The sequence below is a fragment of the Strix aluco genome, chromosome 2, assembly GCF_031877795.1.
Source record: "Strix aluco isolate bStrAlu1 chromosome 2, bStrAlu1.hap1, whole genome shotgun sequence".
NCBI classification, from domain to species: Eukaryota; Metazoa; Chordata; class Aves; order Strigiformes; family Strigidae; genus Strix; species Strix aluco.
In genome coordinates, this window is record NC_133932.1 from 24,958,801 (window position 1) to 24,982,291 (window position 23,491).

The window sequence follows — 23,491 nt, forward strand, 5'->3', positions numbered from 1 at the left end:
TGCACTGGAGTGAAGAAAGCCTTGTTTGACAAATGATTCCTGAACAAGAGAATTGCAAATTCATTTAACTGAACGCTCTTACTTTGGTGTTTATGTGAACGATTCTTGGCTACGGGACTTCCCTTATTTGTTCAGTATTAACTAATGCTTTTAGTTTTATTAGCACTGATGTCACTGGTTGAACTGTAAATGAATTACAATAGACCCATCAAATAATTTTAGTAGTTAGAGCTGCTCTTTGGAACAAGAAGTATCTTTTCAGTATTCATACAGTGCCTAGGACAGCAATCCATGACTGCAGATGTTAGAGGCATTCTAAATTTCTTCATGTAGCAAAAAGAATGTGTCATCATTCCTTCTACTTATCCTTCAGTGTTGAATTTTGAACATTTATACATACACTTACTTCCCTGCAGGTTTGGTGTCTTGGCAATGAAAGTCGATACCATATAAACAAGACGGTAGATGGTTCCACCTTTTCTGTAGTCATCCCCTCCCTAGTTCCTGGTATTCGATACAGCGTGGAAGTGGCAGCAAGTACTGGGGCAGGACCTGGAGTGAAAAGCGATCCCCAGTTTATCCAATTAGGTAAGCCTGCTGGTAATCCTACCTACTGGTTTCAATGATTTTTGTTTGTTTGCTTTTGTCTTTTATGGCACCAGAAATACTTGCAAGACAAGTGAAATAGATAGTGTTACTTGATCTCTGGAATAGCTGGATTTGGCATTTCTGGTTTTAAACTTGTCTGAGAACTGCATTCCAAAAATGGGATTACAACAACACAGATTTTTTTAATCTCCCAATTCAGCAGTGCTTTTTGCTTATTGATTTTTCAAAGTGAATTTTCACACTTAAACTGGTGTTATAAAAAATGTAGGGGAGTATGAATCGCTAAGTGTTGGCTCACTTCAGGGGTGTAATTTGTCTTGATCAGATTTTACCTTTCTTTTTGAAGCAAAAAGCAAGAGCATGCTAAAATTAGGCACAGTAAATATCAACTCTGTGTGAAAGCTAGTAAATAACCTGAGTACAGGAAAAAGAGGTACACAGATGATTTACAATAAACTTGGCTCCTAACTTCATTTATACCAAACATCTCTTTGTCATAAATGGAGATCAGGGACATTGCTCCTGGAGGTATCTGGGAGAAATGCATCTTTGCTGTTGGTTAGGTGAAGATTATTTAAAGTAGATTTAGGTATAGTCATATGCTGCTTTACCACTATGCCTGTATCAAAATACCTTATCATTACTGTATACAATTGTGAAAGTAAACTCAGCATGTTGCTTTGGACTTTATGCCCCGTCTGTCTCCGAATCATTCGTAGATCTTCCTTGTTATTTCACTTTTTATATTTAAAAATCTGTAATTACTGCATGTGAAAACAAGACTGAACGACTAATATGTTCTCTGGAAAATTAAATGTACATTTTCTTGTCTATTAAAATGAAGGTCAACTTTAACTAGCTTATTTAACTTATACCGGCATATGATTCCCAATTACATTAATACAGATTTTATGACAAAATTAAACATAGCTCATATGATATTCCATTAATATGTGCAAAAGCCCATAGTTATTTGTTGGATTGTTCTTTCCGATAGCCAGCTTCCATTCACAGCTTCCTACAACCAGCTTTCCAGTCAGTCAAGTTTGATCTATATGGCTTAGATTTTGAAAATTTTAAATGAGTGAGTCTTATGAGTGTAAAATAATGGGGTAACATCGATGTTCAAAGCTGAAGACTTCGTAACTACTTTTTTTTCCTTTTCTCTGATGATAAGTAGATACTAAATCAAGGTGCATTTTATAATGGAACTTAATCACTTTGGGGTTTTGGTAAGTGGGAAAAGAAACAACGGAGACTGTCAGGGTAAGATTTTTGCCTGCTTATGGGTTCCTGGCCTTTACTGACACTATGTTAGAAAGCATGAAGCAATCACACACCTAGAGGCTGTTCAAATGTGCAAGTGTGGTAGAATCCATATATTTCCTTCTGTTTGGGGTTTGCTTTCATAGTCTGGACTGTTTGCTTCTGATTAAGTGGCATGGCCAAATCTACGTGTACTGTAGTAAAAATCCCATAAATTGGTTGTTACATGGCAAAGACCTGGAAAAAGGAGTCTTGTGGAGATCCATGCCACTAGAAGCAGCACAAAGAAATACCTACACAGTGCTGCAGTCCTTTCGGCAGCTGCAGGAGGTTGCTGAAAATAGTACTTAAATTTAAGAGGAGTACACTTTAGTAGCACAGATCAACCTGAAATCATCAAGGCAGAAGAACGGCTGCAGTTTATCTAACTCTGCCCTGTGATACAAGTTCTCCTTGAGCCTCTGCAAGAAATCGCTTTCTTAGTTCTTGGATGTGCTCCCAGTGTCAGGGTGGAGCAGACACTGGAGTTTTCTGGTAGCTTTTCTGAAAAAAGAAAATTAATTTGTTGATGTCATCAATTGGCACTTTTCACCAGCAATAAATTACATGGTTACAGAGCGAAGGGAGGCCAGGAAGGGGGAGGGAAGAGGACTAAGTCTGCTACTTTTAGAGGATTTGAAAGAGTCCTGACTCCCTGTACCTGTGTGCTCTAGGAACTGCGTGTTTGCTACTGACAGCTTCAAGTTCCTACATTTCTGTCGCTGATCCCAACTATTCCTCAGGAGGTCTTTTCCTGATACCTTAATTAGTATAATCCATACTTTTTTTAACTAATGAAGAATTCCCTATGTGGAAACAGGATATACTATGTGATTTAGGTATTTGCTTTTTTAAAAAAAAAACCCTTTCATTAAAATCAAACATCTCCTTATAATGTGTTTTTCTTACAAAAATGTGAGACTAGGTTGTGGCTGGCTGCGGAGCATCCAAAGAAGACTTTTTTCCCCCAGTGTAGCCTGTTCTCTTGCACAGCAACCTCACGTTTGAGTCTGCATGCTGTGCCGGGTTCTCCCAGGTTAGTGACTGTGAGAAATGCCTGGGCAGAGTTTCAGCTGGGTGTGTGACAGGAGGAAGCTTCACCTGCCGGAGGCCGCCTTCCAGAACAAGAAGGGAGGGCAGGAGACATTGGATTCTCTGAGAGCTGAGGCGTGCAATCGCCGTCCCATGCATCAGCTGAGCTGTGATAACTGACCTTGTGCACGCACTTAACCTGTTACAAAGACAGGTACAAATTGTAAGCTCAAAGCTCTTTCATTTTCCATGTCTCATCTGACATGAAGCAGCTCACTGAGCTGCGGTACCCCAGACTTCCCCTGCCACCAGGGACAAGCCAACAATATACTTGCTTGTTATTCAAAAATCACCTTTTAGTGTTTAAAATCATGAGATCAACTGAAAAATCATGTGTCTTCTTAAAACACTCCCCTTGGGGCTGCTAAATTGTCCTCTTGACTTTTGAATGACCTTTTAAAGCTTTCTGTGGAATTCCAAGGGCTTGGAAAGCCTTTTGTTTGTTTGTTTTTAAAGAAAAGTTGATATTTTACATACAGAAAGACTGCAAGAGTTTTGGTGTTAAGGAAAAAAAAAATGTATTTCATGAGAGCTAGCCACAGCTCACTATATTGTGCTTAATACTGTGCTGTGGAGAAGAAAAATAATAGAATTTTGATACAACTTTTTTTCTTTTCACAATGTGTAACTTCAGGACATTGGTTACAAAATGCTCTATGCAGAAAGGTGAGAATTATCACAACAAATTATTTTTTGCTGATCTCTAGCCTAACTTTTGTGCAGTGGTGGGATACCACCTATGATAGCTTGGTGGTATTATCTATGCTTGTTGGCAAATAAGAAGTGAAATTGGAACATATGGCAACCTATTTTGTCCAGGGTACCAGCTCTGAGAAGCCCCACAACTGCAGTTAATGTTACTCTTAAACATGTAATTTGTATGAATATATGGTATGCGGTTATTTATTAAGAGATGTCTGCACAGTTATTATAAATGTTAAGTGCATTATTGAACCAGTGGATGTCTCAAGTGCACAAGACCCAAGAAAGTCTCATTGATTCTTTGTTATTCTAATTGCTTTATTTAGGAGATGCAATTTGTGAATAGTTGGCATGACTTCAGGGGGGTATTATTCTGTCAGCCCTTCAAGTACTTCCACTGTGATAGTTGTAAGGTTTTTTTGTGGATATTTTTGTCTTGTAGCCTGCAAATGATTCGAAAAAGTAATGTCGCAGCAAACCCTTCCAAACCAGTTTGGTGCTGTCTCCTCAAACTGTATGTTATAAGATTGAAGTGCAAAACTGATACTTTACCAGTTTTGGAAACTTATATAACTAGAAAGAAGATAAAACAGCATATTCTTAACCTGGTAATATTTTACCAAATAGTTTTCATATTGCATCTTGCACATATATTTGAGGAAACACTCAGACATTATGTTGCATATTCCAGGTGTTTTGCAATTTTTGGATTACCAGAATTAGCAATGTTAACAAAATTTAGATCTTCCTACTTACTGTTTCTACATTTTGTATTCTAAATGAGACAAGCATATTGAGAAGTACCATTCCATAGGTTGTACACGTACAGGGCAAAGTTAAGGTTGCTTGCACACCTATGAACCTGGAATTTCCTGTCTTTTTTGAATCTTTGGCATTCCAATCTTAATTGTATATTAACATTTTATTTAACATTTAACAACATAAATGTTAGTTTTGAATGTATTACTATTTATATGAATATTTAGCATTAGAGAATTAGAGGTCTCAGTTCTTCTCAATGTGAATTCTAATTAGTTTTCATTGAAGTTTGAAACTTGAGCTTCGACACAGTCAAATCGGGTAGCTTGTGAGCAATAGCCATAGCAACATTATCTGTGATGAAAAAGAAGGCTCTTATCTTGGGACAGAAGAAGGGGTGAGTCACTGTGATAATATGCTTGTTTCAGGGAGTTGTGGGATCAGCCTGCTCCAACAACTCTGAGGCATTTTCAAGTACATAAAATGCTGCGGCTGCTGCTCTGGCAATAAGATGCACTTTGCCGTAGAATGTTTATGTTCACTTATTATTTTGGCAAGTCTCCCTGAGGAGTGCAAGCAGGAACAGGAATGTTGATTATGAACCTCTTGCATCTCAGTCAAAGCTTCCAGAAATTTCCTGGGATGAAGAAAAAGTACTTTTTTTAGTTCAAGAGCTTTTTTTCCTGACTGATCACTCAGGATCTCACAGGACTGTTACAGAGGGGGAAGATGCCCTTCTCAAAGAAAGGATTCCAAGATAACATTCCTGGAAATTCTTAGTAATCAGGGGTTCACAGATTTCATTCCCTTTGCTTTATATTTAGCTTACTTTCTATTTTTGAATTATAAGAGGAGAAGAACATGGGTCAAGTGTGGTCTCTTGAAAGCCCTTCCATCTTCATTTCTGTGATGCTCTTTATATGACTGTACGTGACTACATACACATTTTTCTCTTCAGCATGTGTGTAAATATATGCCAGCTAATTTAATGTAATGGTTCTAACAGTCCACCCATGTGCACCATGTCATAAGCCTAGTTTCTTAAAAGCAAAGATATTATTATACTGTTCTTATGCTTGCAATGGCTAGCAAAATAATACCATGAAATGAGTCTTAATTAAAAATTAGAACAATAAATGTTCAAAGAGATTCTTCAGTATTTTGTAATCTTCAGACATACTTTGACTGAGCAATGCAAAATGTTTGTGTATATAAAAGTACTGTCTTTCTGTATGGCTGAATTGTTGACGTGTTTAAAAAACAGTCTTATTTGGCCTTTGAGTTTGTGATTATTCTTGCCCTCTGAATTTATTGCTTTAAATACATATATATATTTAAAGGATTAGAGAAAAAATATTTATCAGTCTTCTAAATTTATTCAGGACCATAGGTTTTCCAGAAATCTTTTGTTCTATTCCATTAAGATATATAAGGTAGTGTAGCTGTTTAAAAATAGAGAAATAGCCGGCTTCCTCATTTTGAAAAGAGACTGATGGTGCAAGTTTTCACATCTTAATATGGCCTCAGCTGCAAAGAGACAAAAGATGAGATAGAGTGTGACAGATTTAATTCATTGGTCACAGTATACTTTATACATTTAAGCCCATCTGGCCACTTGTGTGGAACTTCACTTGGCTGTCTCCATAAAATCTGAAGCAACCCATCTTAACCTTGCACAAATAGGCATGAAATCTATAAACCCAGCAGACACAAAGGATGTATTAGTAAGAAAAGAATGAGTCTGCCTGGTGAACTTTCGGACTAAGCAGTGCATTAGGATCATAGAAGATAGAGAGACCTGAAATATGGAATAAAATTTCCATTAAGGTAGAAGTCAAAGGCAGCAGTGATTCCTTGGCAAAATAGGTGTTTGACCTTGATGTTGCAAAAACTGAAATTTGGAATTCTTCACTGGAAGAAGCTGTTATTAATTTAACCATTTACCATTCAAAAAGGTATCCCTTTTCCAGAGGAGGTTTGTTGTTTGTATGATTGTTGTGATTCCATCTCCTGTTTGTGTTGCTGTTTCTTGTCTTTTATTTATGCTTATTATGGGAGTAATGCAAGATGTCATCTAAAAATAAAAAAAAATTCTATTCACTGCTTAGTTCTTAGGGGAAAGGTTTTGGTTTTTAAGTAAATAGGTCTTCATTTCTTATATTGTTTGTATTAATAGAATTAATAACAGCACCTTTCTCCTTAAAACACTGATCTCTCATTCTGAATCTCATGTCACTACCAATAGTGAAAAGCAACTAACTGTTGGATTTACACAAGAGTACAAATGGGTAATTCGAAGGCTAAGCTGTGGAATGTGTAAAGCAATATCAGCTCTGAGTAAAGGTTTTGGATTCTTGCACTCACCCTGGGCGGTAATGAAATTTCCAGTAAGCGCTCACTATAGTGGTAAAAAATCAGGAAGGCAGTATTTTGTCTTTGAGTTGCTTCACTGCAGGTAGAAAGCATTGGTCCCTAGCTGAATATTCTTACTGCTGTTCCTAGAAGGTTCTTGCAAAAGTTCAGCGCAGAAAGAGCAGAAAAGACTGATTCTTACAGGTGCTTTCTCTATTAAAAAGAAATTAGAAGTGTGTGGAAAAATACACGTTCTTTATTTTGATGTGGGCTATTTAAGGATAAACTGGTTTTGAAAAGAGCTGCCTGTTCAGTAATAATGATACTGCTTGACTATTTTTAACAATTCGTAACTCAATTTTTAGTTATCCTTTAGCCTTTTCATCCATGTTAAGAGGGCAGGATTGGTTATTTTGTACTTTTACTTCTTTACATCCTTTTAAATATTCAGGGATTTTTTACTGAGGTCAAAGTGAGAGACTGCAAAGAGTACATTAGACTGTGTAATACAAGATTTAAGTCATCTGTCAGGAACTGCTAAATTAAAATGTATCCCTCAATACCAACCTCATGTGAATGTGCTTTGAATTTGTAATTATGTGATTTTCAGTTATGAGAGTAGATGTTTGGTTAACTGACTTCTATTCATTTGCAGAGCTTGAAGAACAGACTATGCATGTTTCACACTTGAGCTTTCTTTTACTTGCTCTGTTCTTTGCTGACTTCCTGAATAATTTTCTGAAGCTGGTGTTGCTTTGCTAAAATAAAAATAAAAAAACAAGCAGTCCTCAAGTTTGAAATTTATGAGCCTAACTTTCTATTTGTATGTCTAGCGGCCTGATTTTAGCAAGTTTCTTAAACAAAAGTCAGTGAAGTTGGACGTACCTGTCTTGTATGAAAAACAAACCATTTCTATCTAGACCTGTAAAAAGAAGAGCAGTCTTAAGGGTTTTACCTTGAATAACTGGAGTACGGTTATGTCAGTTCTTTTTGTGCTGCCTTTTACAGTTGCTCGTTCAAATTAATTAGCTATTTTGGGTGTCTTTTTTTTTTTTTTCAGATTCTCATGGAAACCCTGTGTCTTCAGAAGATCAAGTCAGTTTAGCCCAGCAGATTTCTGATGTAGTAAAGCAGCCTGCCTTTATTGCTGGAATTGGTGCAGCCTGTTGGATTATCCTTATGGTCTTCAGCATCTGGTTATATCGCCACAGGAAGAAGCGAAATGGACTCACTAGTACTTATGCTGGTATCAGAAAAGGTGCCGTATTATATATTTCCATCCAGTGGCTGCTGAATGTCTGTTTACTGGCTATTGATCATCAGTCTCTTGTTCTTCTAAGACTCAATGCAAGAATTATCAAATTCAATACTTTTTGGGAAGTGTGGATCAGGAGCCAATGCAGAAAGCAGCGATATTTACATAATGTGTTAAACCTGGCTTTAAAGCATAAGCCTTTAGCAAAATACCTAGACTAGCTTTTCATAAAGATACTCCTACAAACGACAAATGTGAAGGTGGATTTAAGGCTGGGAGCTGCCCTTGCTACCTGACACTGTACCATCTGAAAAGGGGACAGGTGGATGGTAGTTCATTGTCCGTCCTGTTTGGTCCTTTGCTTGCTGCTAAGATACTAACAGTGGTGTACATTACAGTAATGCTTTTGGTGCGTGTACTTGAATTTCCTTGTATTCCAGGGGGATGTGGTGAAGCGGCTGTTTGCAAAAGCACAACAGTCAATAATACTTTCCAAGACTCTTTCATAAATGCTGTTGTGAGACCCTTTGTTGGGACTAAATTCTGGGGCTATCACGTCTTGCATCTGCATTCAGTTAGAATGGCAGCAGTGGGACTAACTTAAAGCACTCTTTGTTTTCGTGTAATTGATACCTTTTAGACCAGATTGTCGGTGGGGCAAGCAGTGCTTTACAGTATACTTTGTGACAAAACTAGAATCTCTACCTGGAAGATCTTCTGGAATAAAAACTTGATTTCTTCTGATTCAGTAATCTTTTGATTAAACCCTGAAGTTAAAACTCAGTTCAATAAACTACAGTTCATTACATCTCAAAGCAATACCTCATAGGCACTCATAGAGTGAGAACTATAAATTCTGGAATGAACCAGAAAATGGGAGATCCTGCTTTTGAAGGAATAGAGGTGGAATGTTTGATATTTAGCAATCAAAAGATAGCTCTAGGCTTAAAAGGTGTACACATCTTAATGTATGAAAGGCGTCATAAGATTACGTTCTTTAGTCACTTCAGGAATGAATGTGATGGGCAAGACAGGCAAATCTAACAAATGTTTTTAAACAGTAGCAGTGTGTTGCTATGAAAAAGAAGCAGTGCTAAAAAATAGCAACTGAGGGGAAACATGGAAATAGTGCTGGAGTGTTGCAGAGTTTAGGTGTCCTTCATGCTATTAAAGTATCAAAGCTCACAGTAGACTTCAGTCACAGAGGTTGTAGCGGAGGTGTAACCACAGAAATTGGGGATGAATTTCACCTTTGATTTTGCTCTGCTGGGATTTCTTAGATAAGACAGACCCGACATACTGCTGCATTGGCCTGCGCTGTTTTGTTTTACTAATAGCATGCTGCCATACTGCCTTTCTACAGTTCTATCAAACTAACATCACTATGCTTTCAGCAGTACCTATGATTAAGCAAAAGGCATACAATTTGTCCTTTAAAATGGTTACTTTAATGACATCAGCTATTGTTCAAAACAGCTGTGTTTTTCAATATCTGTAAAAATATCTTTTGTGTAATTTGGTGAGGATTTTAATGAAAATATACAGAGAAGTAAGATCTGCATCTCCATTATCAAGTATTCTTCAAGAAAAAAGACATCTTTAGTGAAATACAAATTGCAGAGTAGTTTGCCACTCTGCAGTGCATCAAGTCATCACTGCAAGCCCAAACTTTCTTCAGTCTTGCATTTATTTAATTTTTTTTTTTTTTACGTTTAGCTTCAGGCCTGACATCTGTTAAAATACTTCACTACTCCCACACATACATATTATACTAGCACTCTTACACACTCAGAAGAGTTTATTAATAGAAGCTCTGAGAATTAAGTTGTTCTTCCGTGTGGTAGCAATAAAGATTTCATTTAGTTGAACCTCTGTTAATTTGTTCCTCAGTTCCTTAAGAAACTAAACTAGGTTTAGTACTTAGCTCACAGAAGAGTAATGAGACAGTAGTTTAAGATTTTTTTTCATGTCCTTGTGATTGCAAATTAATTTTGAGACGCTTTATTCTCTTTTGAATAGCTCTGGTTTAAATGCACCTTCTATTTTAATGAAAGCTTGTTACTGTGGTTCTATATTTTTGAATGTAGCTAAATTAAGCCTGACTGAGTGAAAAGGCCTAGCTCAAAGAAAATACAATGGAATTCCCAAGATAAAGAGCTATGCTACAAATGAACTCTGAAATGGGCAAATGCTCAGAGGTTTTTCTTTTTATGCTTGGTGTCATATCCCTGGAAATAAATTGGCTTGGTAAAAGCAGAGGAAAAGCTACAGCATATCCTAAATTATAACAAGAAGACACTCTGGACCCCTCCCAAACATCAGAGTTACTGTAAAAATTAGATTAAACAATTGTTCTCTTAGCCAGAAACTTTTATTTCTGTGCCAGGTTTGCTGATCAAATTCTGTCCCAAGGCTACTTTTAGTGAATATTTTATTGTTTCTCTTATATTTCTGTTTGCTGTCATTAGATCGAAAAGGGCAATGTTAGCCTTTTTCTGCCCATCAGTGATAGAAAAACTATGCTGTCTTGCCAACGGGAGGGGGAGCATGTGCTAATAGGAAGAGCAGATGCTAGTGCTCTGTATTTGGATTAGAAGACCCTATTGATCCAAAGAGGATTTATAGTAGCTGTGAGAGTGAAGATTGTCAAGCAATGTCATTGTTCTGTTGTTAACCTCTCCCTCTTAAAGTCAAGGGTTGAAAGGTAGAAAGGTGTTACATCTAGGGAGATCTTTACCTCTTTTTGTGATTATTTAAGAAAGAAACATAATAACTCACTTTGTCTTGTCTATGAAAACAAAAATTAATTGCTGCAGTAGATTTTAGTGCCTTTATTATAGTGAGAGTTGGTGCCATTCTTGATTCAGACAGTAAAAGAGCAGTTCTCTTTGTTCCTTTATATTATTATTATTTCCTTACTGAATACTTAAGTGTGCCTGTTAGTTCAGCATAATGAGCATTTACTTAGTGAACTGCAGATAAGATTCAATAGGATTTTGATAAGGCTTTGTTACGGAATTTATCATTCTGCATTCTAAAATGATTAACAGTGTGGGGGTTTTGTTTGTGCGAGGATTTTCAGAAAAATTTAAAACACCAAACTGAGGGCTATTTGAAAGGCTAAACCACAGCCCAGTCCCCTGAGGAACACAATAGAATATGAAGCTTTTTTTTTTTTCAGAATAGTACCTGCAGAGACAAGCTTCTTTCTGAATTTAGTTTTATTTCTATATTAATGTGACTGAACTACGGTGTTAGTTATATACATTTGTTTTATGTTCAGCTGTCTGCTAGATTTATACTAATGTGGTATGTTTCCCTTTCTCTCTTCAGCTTAATAACCAGTTTGTATTTTGTTTTGATTTTTCAGTCCCGTCTTTTACCTTCACACCAACAGGTATATATATTTGCACTTTTCCCCCCTTCTTTGTTACTTTAGCATGTGTTTGTGGTACTGTTTCTCTTTTTCTGACATAACCAGCCCAGCTGTTCTGAAGGTTTTCTTAAAACAATTTAATTAATGACAGGTATCGTTATTTTGTTCTCTAAATAGTGTATATTTGCTGTGTAGCCAACACTTTCTTCTGTTTGCGTGTACCATTTTGTAGCATTCCATTTGATGCAAGCATGCAATTTTGTAGCATGATCCCATCATTTTGTACAACCTGGACTCTCTTGCATATTACGATTGAGTAGTGTGGCCTTCTGCATCTAGTGATGCAAAAGGTGCTTCTGATGGAGGAGGAATGACTTAGCAGAGCCCAGATGCTGACTTGAAAGGGATTCAGTGGGGTTACAGTTGTTGAAACATTTGCTTCTTTTCTTTCCTTTGAATCTGCAATAATGCAGTGACTTAGGAGTTATCTGCTTTGGAAGATACAGAAAATGAGTGTTATAGTAGTTAGATTTCTTTGCTTGCTGCCTTAAACTGTATTTGTGCTATGAAATTTTAAAATAGCCATCCTGTTCTACGTAAATAGAGGTGCATTTCAAATTCAGGGTGTGTTTAAAATCATCTTCTACTTCTTTTTGCTTAGAAATGTACAAAATACGACATAACCTGAGCCATAACCCTCCAAACTCCGTGAGTTCCATAGAGCTGACCTTCAGTCGGTCCCACAGTCTGGCAGCTTAGTGGCTCTTCCTCTACAGTAGATACAGTTCAGCACATTCAGTACCCACCAGTATAGTGCATGCATTACTTTTAGCTACGGCCTGAGCGGACAGGTTGATTCTTCCTCCTTTGTCTTAAATCCCTTATTTCCACAAGAGGTCTATGAGATTTGCAGGACGTGTATATCCAGACAGCGTAAAAACCACCTACCCCCTCCTCTGCACACTCACGTTAGCAGGGCATATTAGCTCAAAGTCAAGACTGTATTCATTTGGTCTCTGGGCAGCAGCTGAGTTACATCCTTCCAAGTTGGACCGCAAGTGAAGCAATCTCATGTCTGTCCACATTCATCCACACAGACCTAATCATAATGGGTTAGATTCTTATCCATGTGCTTTTGATCACATTGATTAGTATCTTGTTTCAGAAGTCATCCTATTATGTTCAGTGGAGTTGCTTATTGTTCAGCATGAGTCAAAGTGGCCCTTAATGCTTCTGAAGTCCTTTGAGATCCATAGTGGAGACAAATTCAAACTATTATTATTTTGCTGTTACTTTAATTGGCTTAACAGAGGGCTTCTATTGCAATCAAAATTGTAGCTCACTACTGAAATTCTGCAGAGGTTGGTAGGTTAGATAACGTATTTTCTCAGTTGGATTCTTAACATTAAAAGAAAATATCAGGGCTCCGTAAGATAGGTCAGATCTGCAAAATAAATAGCACTGAGATTTTATAGAAGAAAATGCAAAAAAAAACCACAAAGTATGTAAAACATTTAAATTAAAAAAAAACCATTTTCAACCCAGGATTCCAGTCAGTAGTTCCATTGACTTTAAATGGAAACAGACGCTCTTCTTTAGCGTTACCTATAGTAAAAGTCTTACCTGTAGCAATGCATCCTACATTTTAATCCTGTTATTGTAATCACTGCCAGCATTTATCTCTCTCTTGCAGACTCCCAGTTTGGAGTTCTTCTAAAGAGCAGAATTTGGCTGCTTTTTTTCAACATATTCCTAGTTGGAAAATGTAGAATGCATCAGCATTTGCAGGGAGGCAATCTCCTTAACCCTTTGCCACACACAATGCAAACTAGCAGAATTTATAGCACTGTTTCTTCTTGGATGTTTGCATACTAAAAACTAGCTTTTCAACCATGATGCTTCCTCTGAAGGGTATGCAATCCATGCCAACAAATAAATGTATGTGGACATGCACTTTGTTAATGTGTAATGCTTCTGAAATGCTAGGAAAACTGTTCCTTCTAATTTAGGAAGTATTCTTTCTGCCAGATGTTTTTTACCAAGATTTATAAATTTAAACTTTTAGATTAGAAAGTATAATTAATAAATACAATTGTAAAATGCTATAAAATGTGAAGCTTCTGTGGACTTTTAGAGTGTGCTTGTTCCATGAGTGTAGTGCAGTAACATTCAGAAAGAGCATGTGTTTTCAAAGCAGTAGGTTCAGCTGTAATGAGCCATTGTTTACATTGGAAGTCAGGTCTGTTATAAAATCATGATACCTCTTTAATCTTACCAAAATAATACGGTAGAGCAAAGCTTTAACATCTAGCCATTCATGAAATAAATATATGACCTAAATTCTTCCACAGAGTAACTCCACTGAAGTCAGCAGAGTTGTGTTAAGGATAAGTTCAACCTGATGTATGGCTTCCTGCTTTCTTAAGCAATACATGTGTGTGTTTGTGTTTTTCAGAACAGAACTGAAATATAAAACTTTGTTGGAGCTAAGACTCGCAGTTACTGAGCAACATAAGTGTTATGTATAAACTTGCATTTGAAGGAGTAGCTTGCAGAATGAGACTCAGAATTAATGTCTAAACAATGCACATTTATTGTCTTAGCTAAAATGAATCAAAGGCAATTTAATACTGCTATCTAAGGAGTTTTTTATGATTTTTAAATTATTTCCTTTTTTTAACTATTTCAGTAACGTATCAGAGAGGAGGAGAGGCTGTAAGCAGTGGAGGCAGGTAACTATGTGCTTTATTTTTAAAGCTATAAATCATGTGCAACTAAATTTAAGGATGCTAGGAGTACAATTGTCCTTGTGAGTGATGGAAGAATAATCACTTGCAAAGATATGTTTTAATTTATTATATTAATTTATACAGTTCTGCCATATATTTTTCTGTGTAGAAGGAGGATATATGGTTTGAATTCTTAGGTTGATTTCCAAATGAGTTGTAATATTTTCAGCTTTAACCTGTAAAAACTGCATCTCAAAAAATGAGCAGCAGAGGGAGCACTTTAACTTCAAAATAAAGACCTGAATTACCAGCTGATGAAGGGAGTAGAAGTAATTAAGTCGTGGCATTTATGAAGATTAATAAATATAGCTGGTTCACAAATACTACAAAGAAATAAAACGTTTATTGGAAAAAATTGCTGAAGACATAAATGGCTTATAAGGTGACTTTTGAAGAAAAAAATCTTGCTGTGAATGCAAAACAGTTAAAGCATCACTTACAAGAGATGGGGCACTGAAAGAGGGGGAAACAGGTAGGTTTTAAATTTAACACACACACACCCCCGCTTTGAGAACCTAGCCCATTCCAAATTGAAGATTTAACTAAAACATGTTTACTGGCTTTACATTATTACTTAAGGAGTGGCAGTGGACAAAACAGTAATTTAATTTTCTGTGTAGAAGAAGTGGAGTTTTCTTCAGGAGGTAAAATAACAGTTTTATCAAAAAGGCAGGTCAGAGTAGTGTCACTTTAGTAGCACATCTTTTTTTTTTTTAGGTCACATTCAAGCATACCTTTTTATAAGCATCTCAGTTAAAGATTTGGCACCACACTGAAATAAACTAAAATCTCAGAGAGTAGCTGGGTGATAAATTCCTATATCAGTTCCTGTTTCACAAGTGGCATCTTGTGATTCCTAATTTGCAAGACTGTACAAAAACTCAGTAGTGGTAAAGATTAGGCATAAAATTAAACATTCCCAGTCTACTTGAATGCTGTGCAGAGGCGAGGCTACTCCGCTGCTGCTGCTGAACCTGGCATGTTAAGAGCAATTGCAGATATCTCTGTCCAGCACTGTATGCTGCTGTGTTGTCGTAGCCATAAAACCATGGAGGAAAACCTCTACAACAGTTACCATGTGATTTTTGAATGGACAAATCTGTAAATCACTGGGTTGCTGCCTTCACCCCAGGATAGTGAGAAAATAAGAGAGAACAGAGATGAACCCTCTCTTTCCCTGACAAGGTTGTTCAAAAAGATATGCAGTTAACATCCTTTGTGTTCTTTGTGCCACTGTGCTTTCTCGCTCTTCCCATAGCACAAGCTAGACAAAGCACACTCACATAGACTCTGAGGACAGAAATGAACCCAGAAGTGTCTACATCGTATACAGTCATTCTGGTACTGCTAGAGAAGCAGCATCATTTTTTACTGTTCTAGTTTTAAGGATCAGTGACACAATCTAGCAGTGTAATTGATTCAAGGTGCTAACATATATGCTTCTTTTGTTCATTTGCATATATAGCATTTACAGCATGAATGATGTACCATATTTTGTAGAATATGAAGCATACTTCTGCAACGTAAAAAAAAATATGTTATTTTTACATGTGAAATCTTCCTCTGGTTTCCAAACCTAAGGTTTTCGCTTCCTTACATTATATTTGCAATGTTTTGGAGAGGTTTAGCATTTTTGCCAAGTGCAGTTATGTGAGCATGTTAAAGTGTTATTCAGAATGTCACAGTCATATATTTCAACATAATCCTCACTTCTGCGATGCTGAAAAAATACCCATTTCTGTGGCAATCCCTTTTCTAGACAGGATTCAAGTAATGGTAATTGTGGTGGATTGAGTCCAGCCAGCAGCTAGGCACCCACACAGCCACTTGCTCAGTCCACCCCAGACCCAGTACAGTGGTTCACGGAATTTGCTGCAAAGGTTTGGAAATTATGATCTCAAATTATCACCAGGCAGTGGAGCTGTAATGCAAACATCTCTTGCCTACAGTTCCACCAAAATGGCTCCAATTAGTAGAGGTTTTGTCTACTTATATACGTCACACCACATTTCTTATGTGACAGCAGGTGTGAATGCAAAGGAAATTTCAGATGCAAAGAACCTTTAACTCTCTGTCCAAAAATCCAGTACACAGGTCTTGAAAGTGCTGAAACATTCTGGAAGGCTTTGTCTCCTACAAACGCCATGAGGTATAGTTTCATTGTAAGAGTGGAGTGGTAGGGAAAAAAGCAGGGTATTTCAAATCATCTGTCCTGCTCACAGGACTACATAGCTCTACATTTATTTCAGATTTACAAAAAATACTTGTTTAGTGTATGTGTTTGGCTGCCTTGTTAGCCTGACAGTAAGTCGATCGTCATCACCTCCTATGTTAAATTCTCAGATGACATATGCAGTACAGAAATATATATACACATATATATATAGATCTTTTAAATGTCATTCTAAGACTATGACTTAAGCCTGTGGCACTGACAGACTATATCCCCCACAACTAACTGCATGCAGTTTGTATTCTTAACTTGCAGTTTAAGAGGATTAGCATATTTTATTTTTGAAGAGCATCACATCTAATATTATGGAGACTAGTTTCTGCACTATTTCAAATGGAAAGTTGCCTGTTAAATCCTGTGATGAAAGAGACTGTGTTCCTTTTTATACATACAGTGGCTAAAATTACCTATTTTCAAAAGCACCTTAGTTATCAAAGGCAATTTTAAGTTGTATGGGGATGCTACTTATATGGGACTTTATAACATGCCATTGCACTGAAAACTGAAGAGGCACCAGTGATTCTACAAAACATTCATCAGAGCATTTTCACACTCACTAGAAAAATTCAGCAACTTGGAAGCCAGGGAATGCTATTTTTTTCTGCTGATGGCAGGAATATTCTTTATTCCAGTATGCAGCAATGATACCTATTTTTAAAGGTGTTGAGTATTCCTAGTTACTTTAAACTTCCACCCTCATAAAGATTAGGCAAGTGACTTGCTCATTAACAAAGCTGTATCACACACTCAGTATGCTTAATGAGATCCAGACACACCCAAGCAACAGAGGTTTCTGTAATCTGCTGTTCCCTTTGGTCTGCTGCAGCAGTACTATCTGATGGTGAGAACTTGGCTTCAGAAATCACCAAGAATTTGGGAGTGTTCACATCCAAATTCAACTCTTATTTCTGCATATCCATCTTGCTTCCATGTGTGAATTTTTTGTTTGACTTGCCAATTTCCCCTTTTTTACCTTCCTTTCTTTAAGAAAGGAAGAAGGGGCAGAAACTAAACCCAAAGTGACAGGTAAATGTTGCACACCAACGTATATGTGTAGTTTAGCAAACTGAATTGCTGCTGTCCTTGGCTGTTCACTGCAGGATGTCTTAGCAGGAACAGGTTGTATAGGAAACTAGACACCATTAAATAATTGAATCAAGCTGTATTTTCCAATGCTCAAGCCTTTAAATATGTGATACTGTTTTGTAATATCTAACCTTTAGAAATTAATATAATTGCAATGTGAAAATGCTTTTGTTCAATTTTTGAAATGACCAAACTTTGTTTTTTAAAGGCCAGGACTCCTAAACATCAGTGAACCGGCCACTCAGCCATGGCTAGCAGATACTTGGCCTAACACAGGGAACAATCACAATGACTGCTCCATCAACTGCTGCACCTCTGGCAATGGAAACAGTGATAGCAACCTTACAACGTACAGTCGACCAGGTTAGATACATTTCTACCTTGCTAAGGAATCTTCTTTACAGAGTATATACTTCTAATACCTGAGAGAGTGTACAGGTTTGTTTATTTATTTCCAATGCATTTAGACTTAATGTAGTTTCTCCTCTATGTCATGATTATGCTTTTGGTCCCTTTTTGGATCCCTTTTTTTGGTCCCCTTTGGATAGTTGTAGCAAGCTGTAGGCTGAAGGAGCCCCTGCAAAGTTTAAGGTTACCAAAAGTCACACTGAACTGATACATTTCAGCATCCGAAAAAGAGCATATAAGGTCATTTTTAAGTTTCTTTATACATCATTGTTGCTTGGATGGAGAAGGAGAAGTACCAAAATGACACTAGTGAGATTTTCCTTCTGGTTTGAGTGTGATGAGAAGCAAGAAATGGAACATTGTTATAGTACTTGCCAGACAGTCAAACCTCCCTTGCAGTGCCATTCCCATTCTGTACAAAATGGGATAGCTGGTTTTCTGGTTAGGATAAATAAGTTAACTTTACACTCTAAAGACAATTATGAAATGTTAGATGAAGTGGTAGTTCCCAGGAGCTTGGGCAGGACTCAGAGCGCTCTTGAAGAAAACCTCGTGAGTTCCATGGGAACATGGTTGGGGAAATATATCTGGAAGCACTAATTATTGCACATTTTGTTTTAAACGGACCTTTGGTTGCTTTTGTTTTAACCCGGTTTGTGTTATGGGTGAGGAATGAAAATTAGTCTTTTCTGCTACCAGCATCTCTAGCTGATATTTGCTAGTAGCATTTCCCAGTATTTCAGAGAGGGAATATGATTACCTATAGTGAAGTTGCATAAGTGTAAAACAGCATTACCTCCCATAATTAATGTGAAACCAGCCATAATGTGATGGTGGTAATTCATTTCCTGCAATATGCTGACTGACAGTGACCAGTGTCAGGTGCTTCAGAGGAAGGTGAGAGATTTTAACATCAGAGACTTGTATCTTACCCTGCCCGAGGATATCATGATGTCCACAAATACCTACATAATAATATTTCTGATACAGAGATACTTTATTGTGGCAAGTACAGACATACTGTAACTACATATCAGTAATAAAATACATTACACTCTAGTAACTGAAACTTACCAAATTCAGAAAAGGAAGAGAACGCACATTTTTGAGGGTTGTAAACTATTATAAAATCTTGTCATGAGGTGCAGTGGATTCTTTCTCAGTTTAGCTTCTATGTTAAGCTTGGTTATGTTGCAAGTGATTCCTTCCATTCAAGTAGAGCTTATGAACTCGAGGGCCAGACAGGATGCTCATAGTTGTCTTATCTGTCCTGGAAAATCTGGCAAATACTCTTAATTACTTCAGCTTGGGCTTGGTTTATGCTCTGAAGCAGCAAAGTTGGATATCCCCACTATAGCTGTGAACATGCTAAGTAACTGTCCGTTTTTAATTTCTTTTAAGTGTAATAACTGTGTTCCAAGTCTACAGAATGGAAATGGATTGTTCTAAAAGTAGATGCTATTAAAAAAATCTTAACAGAATAAATCTCTGTTATATAGATAAACCAGTTTTGTTTAAGTACTTTGTATGTGGAATTCTAACGCGTCTGTGTAAAAACTGTACCTACTGCATGTACTGTATCAATCATATCGTCCTACACACAAATCGGATGTAGCTGAAAATGGAAGGAGGTAAAATATATGTTATAAGTGACTCTTCAAGGTTATTATAGCAAAGCATGATGTAATAGAAATTAAGAATATGCTGGATATATACTTGCCCAATATAATACAATAGACTTGGAAAGGAGGAAAGACTAGCATGGTTTCAGTAGATGAGAGAAAAAGCAGAAATGAAAACATTTGAAAAGTAGAAATAAGAAGTTGAAGACTGTAAAGCAATAAAAAACAGCTCACATAAGAAAAAAAATATATCAAACAGTAAAACCTTAAAAAAACACAAGCTGGGAGGCACGAAATGTGCAATGAGAAGCTGTATGTGCATGTTCTGATACTGTTCCTTAATCACTGAAAATGTGAATCAGTGGTTTTCTTCCTCAAGTAGTATTTTTCTTCTCTTTTTCAGGAAATATTTCTCAAAAAAGTTGTGCGTATTAGGGAATATTTTTGAAATTGAACATCATCTATATTTAGTAGTTACTTCATTTAGTATAATGGTCAAATCCTGAATTCTGTACTGAGTTTTATTCGGCACTGTCTTCAGTAAATTAATGGTGGCCACAGGTAATGGGCTTCAGGTTTTGAATCAAAACTCATTAGCAGAAATATCACATGTTTTTAAAGAGGAAAACTATATTCCTGGTGATTGTTATGTAAGTATTGATGCATTAATCAGCTGGAAAATGAGAATTTTTGCTTAGTGATCATTCAATGATAGTTTCACTAAGCCTTCTAACTGCCGACCCAGAGATTGTGTTATCCATTCAGTATTCTTCCAATAGACTGGATCTGGAGAGGAAAAAAAGTGTGTGGAGTTGCTGTCATGCAGAGGCAAGAGAACACGGAAAGGCAGGCTTACTGGTTCACACAGTAGTGGCCAGAGCATCAGTACATGTCTAATTTACTCTATGCAATAAGTGGTGATCTTATGATGCAATAACTATTAGATGAATGAATTCATGCTGTCTATATGATACATATAGCATAGAGGACAATGGTATTACTTATTCTGCAATATCCAAAGCAACTAAAAGTTAGCAAAAATTCCAGATTCCTTTTTGTTTCAAACCAAAATACAAGATTGTACAAGGAAACGATGATCAAATAAAGACTTGCTACTGGGTACTGAGTTACCTTTCACATTGTACTGTTTCTCTTCTGTTTTGTGTAATCATTTTTTCAGTCTGTTGTATAAAACTCTGTTGTATCTCTGTTTCTTATCACAAGTACAAGAAGGTCTAAATGCTGTTGAAATTACATGAGATGACTGTCACGCTTAGTTATTCCCACTATTAAGTTTTGATTGATTTTTCCTTTCAACGCAAATTATTTTAATCACAGTTACTTACTGGATATCTATACTGCTTTGAGAATAATGTCTAAAAATGTGAATGTTTACGTGGCCACTGTAGAAAAAGCCCAGCAAGGTAAGTCATTGTAGATGCAATTCAGAAGGTCTAAATTTACAGTGAATCAAAATGGTGAACACTACTTTTGAAGTAGTAGTTTACAAGGTGAATAATATTAAATAATGTAAATTGTTTAGTTAATTACAGTATCTCTGCTTCATGGATGCAAGCCATATAGTTACACACTAAAAAATTTTTAAAGGGAATTTCATTGAAAGTATAGTGTAAGCGAACAGAATGACCTTTTTTTTTTTCTTTCCTCTGTGGTTAGCCGATTGTATAGCAAATTACAACAATCAGCTGGACAACAAGCAAACAAACCTGATGTTGCCTGAGTCAACTGTATATGGTGACGTGGACCTGAGCAACAAAATCAATGAGATGAAAACCTTCAATAGTCCAAATCTAAAGGACGGAAGATTTGTCAGCCAGCCTGGGCAGCCCACTCCTTATGCCACCACTCAGCTCATCCAGTCAAATATCAGCAATAATGTTAACAATGGCAGCGGGGATATGAATGAGAAACACTGGAAACCCTCTGTTCAGCAAAAGCAAGAGGTTGCACCCATACAGTACAACATTATGGAGCAAAACAAATTAAACAAAGGTGAAGAGCTTTTAGCTTGTTTCTCCTCTTTAGGCATCAGAGGAGTTTTGACCTTCTGGTGCTGGGAGTCTAAAGCTTTCAGGTTCAGCAGTTCCAGGCTTGTGTGGTGCTTTTAGACTTCTCTCTTTTTAGATTTATAAATCCACAGTTAGCAGTGTCAGAAAGTTAATTAGCACCACAATAAGCTTCAGATACTGAATTTATTATAAAAAAATAACAAGCTGTATCTTTAGAAAAGACTTAAATAAAATACATTTCCTATGGATTTGAGAGTAATTTAAATTTAATAGTAGTTAAGGGATTGGTTAGGACAGAGTCCAGATATTTTATTCATAAGCCAGATGCATGGTAGTCACATTATACTCTACCTTAAATTTTAAATAGGTCAACCCACTCTTCCCAGTTGTGGATGGAGACTAATTAAATCTACATGTTCATGTGAACGAATGAAATTTTGCATATCAAACTCTGTAAAATTGTATTGTGTTGTACACTGGGGACACAAATGGAGTGATCCAATTCATTTTAGACTTGTTCCTAGCAAGCCTTCGATTCACTTATTGAGAGGCAAGGCTACTGCACTTAGTTTTGGAAACTAAATTCCTTTGTTATCCTGACTGAAGTCTGTGGATCCAGAAGCTAAAAATAAATTGATTTCAGTGTTAACAGGAAACATCAGAATGTACTTTTGTGGCCTTGAGGGCATGTTTCTTTAATATAATGTGTGGGAGTTGGAAGAAATAGGTATGTGATTTCTTGCTAGTCCTCCAGGCTACCATGCAACCTCTTTTAATAACCTGATTTGCAAAAGAGTATCCTTAGTAACTGGACCCATTCTAACTTGGAACTTTTTGCATGGATTGTTGTAACTCAGGTAATCACACAGTGATAAGTTATCCGGTAAAAAGATAACGTTTCATTACAGGAATGTTGATTTCTCCACCGGACCCATCTACTCACAGAGGAGAAAGGGCAATATAAAATGTGACACCTTCCTTTGACATAAACATGTCAAAAGAAAATTCAATTTTTGTGGCTCCTCACTAGAGGGTGAAAGCTGTATTTTTTTGTAATTATGCTTTCTTTCATGAACTGTGTATTACATATCTGTTTTGGAATTAAAACATGTTTGGTTTTTATGACCTAGAAGATACTGCATCTTTCAAACTGTGTATATTACAGTGCATATTCTCTAGCATATTGTAGTGTGGAAAGGCCCCCTTAAAGCATTGTCTGCTGACAGCCATATATACATATTTCAGAGTGTTGATTTACTGTTTATCCTCTGTGTAAACATATGCGGTATGTAGGACTTCAGCATGGTCTCTGGAATGCAACTAGGCTGAGAAACTATTGCAGAATGCACTCTGGTGTGGAATTTATCATTTTGCTCTTTTTCCCATGCTTACATTATCACAAACATTTCTGCAGCAGATGGGGACTGGATTCTTAGTTTTGTTTATTTTTGTTTTGATTTGCTATTTATGAGTCAATATTCTGAACTTGGTTTTCTCATTTCCTAAGTTAAAACCATCCTGTTGATGATTATACCTGTAGCTGTTGTGATGGGAAATAACCATTTTGATGAGTTACATGCTGTGATTTGCTGTCACTACTTTTATGTCCGGTGGTTCTGTTTATGACGCAGTTTTATTTGCTGTATGACGAGTAACTCAGCTACTTTCTGTTCTCTGTAAAATTGTAATGCCTTTTTGGCATGAGAGTACTGTTTTGTCAGATGAGTATTTTACTTCTGATAAAGTTTCACAGATCTGGTTGCCAAATCTAGATTTAAAAGTAACATATGTGTATCAAGTGCTTTGGAAAGGAGAAGGAAGTTAAGGTAACAGTGCCTGTAGCTAGAACCTGCATAACCCAATGTAAATAGGA

General features: G+C 36.7%; 1 protein-coding gene across 1 annotated transcript in view; it reads left to right on the forward strand.

Moving 5' to 3' along the window:
- ROBO1 (roundabout guidance receptor 1) overlaps positions 1 to 23,491 on the forward strand; it is a 381,747-nt gene that overhangs the window by 337,025 nt on the left and 21,231 nt on the right. Inside the window, exons 16-21 of the mRNA XM_074816706.1 lie at positions 417 to 588; positions 7,880 to 8,077; positions 11,445 to 11,471; positions 14,140 to 14,182; positions 17,767 to 17,921; positions 21,266 to 21,601. Coding sequence (XP_074672807.1) covers positions 417 to 588; positions 7,880 to 8,077; positions 11,445 to 11,471; positions 14,140 to 14,182; positions 17,767 to 17,921; positions 21,266 to 21,601 — 931 coding nt within the window. The remainder of the gene's footprint in view (positions 1 to 416; positions 589 to 7,879; positions 8,078 to 11,444; positions 11,472 to 14,139; positions 14,183 to 17,766; positions 17,922 to 21,265; positions 21,602 to 23,491) is intronic.